We start from the raw sequence: 9,612 nt of genomic DNA, 5'->3' as shown, positions 1-9,612 counted from the left end.
GCCATGGACGAGAACCTCGCGTCATGGAGGCCATGGACGAGAACCTCGGCCTGGAGAAGGGACGCCATCTAGCGGGCCTCCTCCGGCAACGGGCAGCACGACTGCACGAGCACTTCTTCGGCACCAAGGTTAGCCACTGCCCGCGGCCTGCCGTCCCCGCGACCGGACCTCATCACGGGCCTGCGCGCTAACACGGACGCCGACGGCATCATCCTGCTATTCCAGAACGACGGGCTGGAGGTGCTCAAGGACAGCGAGTGGACCCGCTCGAGGGCGCCGTCGTCATCAACACTGGCGACTAGATCGAGGTGCTCAGCAACGGGCGCTACCGCCGCTCCATCGCATCCTTCTACAACCCGGCGGACGAGGCCACCATCTCGTCGGCGGTGGCACATGGGGTTTGCTGCCGCGTGGATCAATCGCCCAAAGGTAAGAGGAAGAGGAGGAGATGCCGCCGGCGGGATCTGCGAAGCGTGCCACCGCGGAGAGCCTCTCCGGCGACCGGCTGTTGTCGGTCAAAACCCACCGGCGAGTAGCGACAGGCAACACGAAGAGCTGGGAGGTCGCCGGGGCGCTGGCAGACACTGCTCCCTCGTCAACGGCCCGCAATCCTAGCACAAGCCGCGGCTTTTTAAGACGCAGGGCGTGCCACCTGACCTATACCTGATCAGGAAGGTGCGAACGTGCTTGTGACGATTTGCCTGCATACACAAACACGTGCAAACATAAGTCCGAGCCGTGGTCGGCTCCCCGGGACGACTCTTGCATCGGCTTTAAAGAGCCGATCGAGTCCCGGTGTCAGATTGGATCTGCATATCCAGATGGTAATGGATAAAGCGAATAACTGCAAAATTGCTTCAATTAAATCTAGCTAATCTAATCCACGATGGTAAAAGCTTCACTGCTAGATCGGAACATCATACACGTAATTGGGCCTAATGAGCGTAATAAATAACTAAACCTTAACCAGAATAGAGGCCTAAGAATAAGCGAAAGCCGATTCCCGGATCAATTCCCTATTAGGACTAAAGCAAAGCATCTAAAACGTCACCGGATCATCCAACCCGTTTGCAAGGCCTAACCTAGCAGATATTACACCAATTCTTACATATAAGAACAGACCATAACAGATTAGATCTACTAGATAGAAAAGAAGCAGGGTGCCATCTCTACACGACTAATTCCATGCAATGAGAATTAGTATAGGATAAAAACATGATCGCGCAAAGATGACATGATGTTCGTAGATGATAAGCAACAAAAACACGATGAATTTACTAAAGATCATGCTACGAAAATCAGGATAACTAGTACTACTCGCCATCAAAAACACTTCAGTACGAGTAATACCAAGGTAAAAGCAAGAACAATGCTGCCCAGCATGGCGCTTACTTGGATAAAACCCTAGAATTAGGGGTGGCGGTGCGCCGAGAGTTGTTGTTTGCGAAATGTGATGACGTTCTCCCTTTAACAAATGTCATAAGGTACATATTTATAGTCCGGAGACTTGGGAAATAATCTAAACTAACGTGTCCATAGCGGACTCTATCTCTAATCAAACTGGACTAAATTTAAAGATACATGGCCCACATGGCCCAAATGCTCACGCAGGAGCCGATTCGGAAGCCTCCTTCAATTTCTTCATTAAGCCCAACTCACTCGCGGCCCATTAATTAACCTGTTAATTTATGGCTATAACACCGGCTGAGCGCACTGCCCAACGGGCATGGAGCAGGGCCTCATCTTGGAGGCCATGGTCTGCAGAAGTGGTCGGCGCCAGTGGCGAGGTGGACGCGCTGGCGGATGTGCGAGGAGCGAGAGGAAGGGGAGGATACGAGGGTGGAGAAGAAAGAAGTAATGGGTATCGTGTTCATTTGTTCTGGTGGTGCTGACCGGGATCCAACATGCAGAGAGGCATGCCACGCCAGCAGTTGTGGTAATCTTTACCAACGAATCCTGGCCAATTCCCCGGCCCGTGAGCGTGGCCACGTCTCTCGCTTTTCCCGGCCGTCCAATCGGCGGGGCGAAGGGCCTGGATCTTCCGTTTCCCGGCCATTTTGCAAAAAAGTCCTCGGACTTTAAAGAAATCAACCCGCAGTCCAACCTCCTCTCTCAGAACATTTTGCAAAAAAAACCCTCAACTTTTTTCGAAATCAACCCGCAGTCCAATGTCCTCTCTCAGTTCTTTTTGCAAAGAAAACCCCAATTTTTCAGAAATACAACCCGCCATCCAAGCCTTCTTGGGCTGGCTTGCCACTCGCTCCGTGGGCCTCAGTGGGCCGAATTCGGCCCAAAGCTGGTTTGCTTTATCTATTATTCTTTTCCAATTACGAATAAATTTGCTCGAACTTTGAAATTGCGCAGCAAATCACAAAAAATCATAAAATAGAAAATCAAATTGTTTCGGAATCCTCATGAATATATCTATGCGTTGGATCCATAATAGAGTATGTTTTACTATAATTTTTTTAACTATACATTTTTGCCTATATTTCTAATGGGCAAATATAAAAGCTTAATACTAACTCCGCTTTCCCACCTTAGCACATATTTACCACCATTCTTCAACCACAACAAACGTAGACAATAAACATAATACATATACCTCAAAGCAAAAAAACAATGGTACTTATATAATAAAAGCAAGACAATTTATCCCTCAAAATATATAGAGAAAAAAAAAACACAGTTGACATATAGAAATCACCGGTAAATGATACTTTCCAATTAAAACAAACAAATACCACTAATATACTACATAAAGAATAATTCATATAACATTAATCGTGTTCATATACGTAATTACAAAGGGAAAAACACTTTTATGGTACACAAAGCAATAGCTCAAACAATGATTACGAGTATGCAAAATTTATCTTTGGCTGAACTAACCATCAACTTCAGTAATACAACGGGCATGTCCATTGCGCCACGCCTACGACAAATATGGTCCATTCGATTCTGATCAAACGGCTGGACAAAAACTAGCGCATAGGTTAGTTTCCCGAAGCTTCTTGAACTCACGCAGTGCTACTCCAGCAAGGTAGCTAGGGACGCTTACCCTTCTGCATCTCTAGGAACTTGACCCTGTGATACAAGACGAGCCACGTCGCTGGCCGGCCGGAACACGAGATCTTCCGTTGGTCAGGGATTAAATCTCTAGAATTTTCAAGATCCCATCCCAAATCGATCCATCATGCAATTCCATAAATCTCACAAACTCTTTGCCTTCTGCAAGATCGCAACTCTATCACAGCTTCCCATCGTCTTGAACTTACATAGAAATTCCTTCCCCATTAGAAAGCTCGATCTAATCTGAAACAAAAGTGAAATAGTACTATGATGCTTAATGTTTTTCCACCTTATAACACTGGCTCACCTCACCGGAGGGCGCGGCAAAGCCGCGCCAGGTTTCTAGTGTGTATTGATTTTCTCTCTCACGTGTTAAATTTGTAGCGTCATTCGCAAGGATATTATCTCAGGAGGTGACTTTTGTTATAATGATAAAAAGTGAAATACCCTTTTCTAGGTACTGCCATACCGGAAGGCTCACGGAGAGCAGCGAGATAATACCGTACCGGAAGGATATTATCGCAGCTTTGGAGTTGTTCTTGAGGTAGCCACCGGCGAGCTTCCAATACTGTCAGGCCAAGGCCACATCGTTCTTCGAGTTAAACAGAAGATTGCCACTGGTGACATCAGCTCGGTTGCAGATGCGCGGCTCGGAGGTGCCTACGACATCAGTTCCATGTGGAAGGTGGTTGAGACCGCCCTGATGTGCACAGCAGATGATGCGGCTCAAAGGCCAACAATGGAGCCTGTTGTTGTACAGCTGAAGAGGAAGCTCGCCTGAAGGACAAGCCCACGGAGTGATGTAGCAGATTTGGTGCCAGCGTCTGGTCCATTAGTAAGATAAGTTGAACTTGTGCGGCTATGCCTGCACCTGGGTTTAGATTGTTGGTGGGCAGACCTCTGTTATATATAGTAATTCGATAATGAGACTTTAGTAAATTGTTTGTCATATGAAGCTGGAGTGGTGAATCATGTGTGTACAAGTGCCATGGTGTTGAAATGGTTTGAAGCTTTCAAGGTTTTATGAGCGTGTTCAATTGTGCATATATATGTTTATGTTGAGACTAACCAGAGAGGTGATGGACAAGAGGATGGCGGAGAAGCATTCATTTGTTACTGGATCCTGACCCTGCGACAACTGACACGAGCTGCCACTGAATTTAAAACTCAGCTGTCAAACGGGAACATGCACTCGCACAGCCACAAATAGATAATGGATCACGATCACCCTAAAACTAGATCTGAGGCGCCATGGGATGTACTGTAAGAAACATTTCAAGATTTAGCACGGTCGCCAATCAAGTCAAACGTAACATTCTCATCAATGATTCCAGAATTGCAATACATAATAACCCGACCTATTTTTGTGTTGGTTCTACAACTATGAAGACAGTGTAACAACCAACATTTCCGTGTCTACTCTGAAGAGCTGGTCTATGTAAAAGATCTCACCAAGAAAGCTTCCACAGCATTTCCATGTTAGCATGATATTAAGCAAGGATCACCCAAGTTCACCGAGCTGACAGCCCTGCCAGCTTATCCTTCCCACGCGAGGCAACATTCTTCGCAACCCCAACAATCTCCTCCATTTGGTTGTCCACGAGCTCATTGAGCTGCTCCTCCTGGGTCTTGAGATCTTCTGGCTGCTGCTCAACTGTCTGGTCGTCAGCATCCCCGCCATCCTGTGTCCAGAACACAGCAAAGGACTCCTCGTTCACACTGCTTGGCATCTGCACCAGACGCTTGCCGTTGGTTCCAGTGGCGCTGCCAAGGATTTCACCCTTCGTGCGGTCATATATGCAGGCCCTGAAGTTGTCCATGCTCTTGCAGTCCTCAGAATCAAGGCTTAGATAGACCAGAATTTCCCAGCACCACAGTAACTGTTTCTTGTTGATCTTCAGCTTCTGCCGGACAGTTTCAGTCAGGTCTGCTGGTGGAACCATCCTCAAGCTGCAAGTCCTTTTTGACAGGTTGGTCTCCTTCAGAGACGAGACAATAGCACTGAGCGCTGGCTTGATTGGATCAAATGTGAGAAGACGGAGGCAGTCGATAGACGAACGCACATACTGCAGGTAATCTGAAGGGTCTTCTATGGTTACATCATATATGTTCTCAGATAGTGCAATAGAATTGATTGCCTCAAGAAGACGAAGGCCATGGCCTTCACCTTGATGAGGTGGCAATACCAGTATCTGAAAATAAAACAAAATCAAATGAGGAAAAAAAACACCCAACCAGAATGAAAACTTGCTGTACTTTCCAAACATTTGGTCACGCAACTTTATCAAAGTCAGTTTAATATATAAAAAAAGACTGACAGAAAGTAGCCTAGGAACCTAGCAATACCATGGAATAACCGTAAAAAGTAATATACAGGAATAATTAAAAACGAATTCCCGGAGAGGGACTCCAGGAAGATACAATTAATTAAGATTAAGTGGTAGGAATCAACAAGCATGTTGCCAAAAAAAGGTATTTCTTTTTTCCCATTTCTTTCTTATAACAAACACAAGAATCAAAACTGGATTGCTTTCTTTTTATTTGAGTCTGACCCTTTCGTATAAAACATCAACAATCAGAGCTTAAGTTTCGATTGTTGTTTCTTAAATTCTGGTTGGAGTTTCTTAAGTTTCGATTGGAATTGAACTGTTGTGTTAATTAAGGAATATGTCTATTTTTTCTGTGTCTAGGGCCAGTAATTATTGAAATTGACCGGGCTTGAAATTGCTTCTCATCTCATAGTTACGAAATGGTAAGAAAGATAAAATACAAGCCTGATATACACATAAATGAAGCAAATAGAACATACAGCTGTAAGAGTAGTAGAGGACCAACCTGGCTGATTCGCAATCGAGTGCTCTCAGGGTAATGATAAAAATTATGGACAGCTGCAAAACCTAGCAGTTGAAATTTTGAAACAGACTCTTGTGTTGTCTTCTTTACTACCAGAAGCATTTCCCATCCATGTTCTCCAATATCTATAGGAGTGGAACCTAGAGTGCAATGATATCAGAAAAGAAGTTCCAAATAAAGCAGACTACTATATTTCAAAGCCTTCTGTTACCTTCAACCAGAAGCAGAACAAGCGGCACCAGACGAGAATAAAGGAAAGCAGCAGCACCTTGGAGTTCAACTCGAACAATCTGGGAATCAAATATAAATCAATCTCAAGATTTTGGGACATGAGTAGAGGTGACACCTTGAACAACAGGCTGAACATGAACTTACACAGGAATAACAGACTCAAGCTACAGAGCAAATTCTAAGTTTGAATGCACAAAGTACACATTTTAGCAAAGTGATCAGGCTTTATATTGGACAAAAAACAGTGTCATAAATTGATCAGCGATAACACTTCAGAGAACACTTTACTTTAACCTATATCAATTAGATATGTTGATCTGATAACAAATTTACATAAGTGTTACAAGTTACAAATCAAAAACATAAAAACAGAGGAACAAACAGATTACCTCAACTGCTGGATCTGATTCATTGGTGCCTTCATGCTTTATGGCATTACCATTTGTCACCACGTCTCTACAATAAGAATAATTAATATGTCTTGCCTCTAAGCAATTGAAATTATTACTGATGCAGCATTCTACTGTTAGGAAATAAGAGTACCTGATATATTCGCATTCCTTTGAAAAGGTTTGCATAAATTCCTCTTTTTCTACCAGGTTTTCTCCAAAAATGCTCTGTCACAGAATGAATGAAGCTTAAGAAATATAAAACACTATGTGCGGAGGTTTCTTTGTTTATACAATGATATTTTGAATGAAACAGACCTGAAGAACAGGCTTTAGATCAGTTATTCCTTTCCCTCCCTGGAAGATATCAGTAAAATGTTTTATCAAAGTCTTGAGGAAATCAGTATGGACTAAAGTTATGTTTACTAACAAATACATGCCAACTGAATTTTTCAAATTATGGATTACATTGCTCACTCAACAACAGTTGTCAATGCATTCAAATGCCAAAGAAAAACGGCAAAGATGAGGAATGGTGGTTGAAGGTTTGAGTTGGTTTGCTGTGAGGCGTCATTGAGGTGATTAATCCAAGAAATGGACAAGTAAAAACAAGCTCAAAGGTACTGGACAAGATTCTAACCAAATTCTAAAGCAATAACAAATTACAGCTGGCAACCATATGCAGAAACTACACATGCTAAACTTACAGAAAATGAAAATCATCTGTACACATAAAGAATTCGAGATTTGGCAGTAACTACACATGCTAAACTTACAGAAAATCATCTGTACACATAAAGAATTCAAGATCCGGAAGTAACTACACATGCTAAACTTACAGAAAAAATCATCTTTACACATAAAGAATTCGAGATTCAGCACAGATTGTGTGCTACAATCAAATACACAATACTCACATCAGATGTTTCCTCAAATGAAATATCAGCATATCCATGGAATGATATTGCACTTATCCACACATTTATCTGCAAAAAAGTAGTATATCCAATACAGTCATGGTCAGATAACTAGCATGTCAAACTTATAGAAAGAACTAGTGGAAGAAAGAAGGGCTGGAGAATCTGCTATCTCAATAACAGTAAAATACTTTGCGTACCTTAAGATTTTTGTAACCATATATCTTTCCATCTTCACCAAAAAAATGGTTTAGGTCAAATGGTTGAATAGAAGTACAGTCCTCAGAGCCCACCTCGTCAGGATTCCTTGCTGCAATAAAACCAACAGTACAAAAAAAATTAAGAGTCTGCAGAAACCAAATTAATAGGATTATGATTCCATTGAATTCATTCAGTTCCAGGGCATACACATAACTGTCTAATTTACTGCAGTGAGTTGAATTATGCAACTAACCAATGAAAAACTTGTAATTTATTATTAGTTTTGAAGTTTGCTCTTTACTTTGATATGCAATAAGAGATAGGTTGCTAAAAATTGCAATTTGCATAAAAGGGGTGAAATAGCTGATAGAAATTGTATCACAGAGGATTGATGAGAGTAATTACACACCCAGAAACACTTTCATACACTCATTTGCCTCGACTCCAGCATCTGCACAGCCAAAGGAAATAGAAAGTGACTTGATCATTTAGCCTGCATATGCATTATACAATATAGATAGGGGTTCCTACGAGGACAGAAACACGCAAGAGAAATTGGCATGTAACATCCACATAGATGAACAAACCGCACATGTAACTTGTACCTTGCACAGCACATCTTTCTAGGACTGGTACAACCACAATCAATGTGATGGATATTTGTGTTTGTAAAAAGTGGAGTAAGTCTGCAATCTGAACTAACACAAAGGCATACAATTTCATAAGTTGAAATTTCAACTGTTAAACTGTGAGACTGTTCGAGACTCGTGAGTTCAGAGCATCAGGGTTTAACCAAGGTAAGAATAACTAGATCAACCCAACTCGAATGGCAAGCAACCAATTCATTTCCACGCAATGTGCAATCTCAGTCACAAAACAGTGCCAAGCCAACAATTCAGCAACTTCCTCACAGCCCTTTTGACTAGCACGGAGCAGCTCCCCGTGTTTCCACGCTGCAGGTATCAAATCAAGCAAGGCCATCCGAATCCCCATCAAACAAACAAAATTCCGAGCAGCGAAGACACTTCAATCGGAAGCTAACCGAAACTGTATAGCAGCCAAGACCCCAAGCGTAGCCGCCAATCAAAAATCAAAATCTCTTTAGAATCTAAAAGAACCGCCAGCCCAGCAACAACCGCCACATCGCAGCACGACGAGACCTATCCGCGCCCCGGACGCGGCGGCAGATCCATGAATCCAGGGCAAAACGGGACGGAAATGAGAGGGTGAGGCGTGGGCCAGGTTTGGTACCGATGCCGGAGAAGCCAACGCGGCGGCGCTTCTTGGGGTCGGCGGCGGCAGCGTCGGTGCCCTTCTGCTTGAGCGCCATGGCCGTGGTCGATCTGGATGCGGATGCGGAGGCGGGGGCGGGTGGAGGGCTGCTAGGGTTTGGGGTTTTGGGGGGAGGGGAAGAGGCGGGAGATGTAGGCGGGAAAGAATTGGGGAATCGTTGCGGGGGGCGGCGGCACGGCGGGGCAGTGTGCGAGAGAAGCCCGGGCCAGATTGGTAAAACAAAAAATAGAACAGAATGGGAAAACGAAAAAAAAGTAGATGTCTGCGGTGAGCGTGGATCGAACACGCGACCTTCAGATCTTCAGTCTGACGCTCTCCCAACTGAGCTATCCCCGCTATGCTGCATAGTTTTACAATAAATATTATAACACATATAAATCGTGATCATAATTTTTGTACTACTACATATGTATGGTTTGAAATGAAACACTATTTCATTCTGAAACCTTATTAATTGGTTATATTTCTCTTTTAACAAAAAAGAACAAGAGCTCTAACGTTCATTCAAGGTACAAAAGAGAGTATATAAATTACAAATTTTGGTCCTTGGCCAACCGCCTAACACAATACAAAGCACACCAGATGCAAGATAATAAAGATTACACGGTGCAAGTAAAAAAAATCCACGGAAATCAAAAGCACACCAGGTGATGCTA

At 43.4% G+C, this 9,612-nt stretch overlaps 1 protein-coding gene and 1 non-coding gene across 2 annotated transcripts; both read right to left on the bottom strand.

Annotated features, from left to right (window-relative positions):
- Positions 1–4,331: 4,331 nt before the first annotated feature.
- LOC120660447 (probable histone acetyltransferase type B catalytic subunit) lies at positions 4,332–9,118 on the bottom strand. Its single transcript, XM_039938987.1, has 10 exons — positions 8,915–9,118; positions 8,073–8,114; positions 7,663–7,772; positions 7,463–7,531; positions 6,864–6,902; positions 6,700–6,773; positions 6,546–6,612; positions 6,137–6,215; positions 5,908–6,065; positions 4,332–5,264 (listed from the first exon to the last, which is right to left on the bottom strand). Exons 1-10 carry the CDS (start codon positions 8,991–8,993, stop codon positions 4,584–4,586), a joined length of 1,398 nt encoding a protein of 465 aa, XP_039794921.1. The 5' UTR covers positions 8,994–9,118; the 3' UTR covers positions 4,332–4,583.
- Positions 9,119–9,219: 101 nt separating this feature from the next.
- TRNAF-GAA lies at positions 9,220–9,292 on the bottom strand. The gene has a single exon. It is a non-coding gene; the product is annotated as a tRNA-Phe (tRNA).
- Positions 9,293–9,612: the final 320 nt, after the last annotated feature.

This window comes from Panicum virgatum, chromosome 2N (genome assembly GCF_016808335.1).
Source record: "Panicum virgatum strain AP13 chromosome 2N, P.virgatum_v5, whole genome shotgun sequence".
Lineage (NCBI taxonomy): Eukaryota > Viridiplantae > Streptophyta > Magnoliopsida > Poales > Poaceae > Panicum > Panicum virgatum.
The sequence above is the reverse complement of the archived record's forward strand: the minus strand, read 5'-3'. Positions and strand labels throughout refer to the sequence as shown.

Bases quoted from the DNA above. Each gene is read 5' to 3' on its own strand.
- LOC120660447 (XM_039938987.1), bottom strand. From the start codon at position 8,993: ATGGCGCTCAAGCAGAAGGGCACCGACGCTGCCGCCGCCGACCCCAAG. The intron at 6,216-6,545 runs GTAATCTGTTTG...TTTGATTCCCAG, and splicing joins AATCAGATCCAGCAGTTGAG to ATTGTTCGAGTTGAACTCCA. The intron at 6,066-6,136 runs GTAACAGAAGGC...ATTGCACTCTAG, and splicing joins TGTTCTGCTTCTGGTTGAAG to GTTCCACTCCTATAGATATT.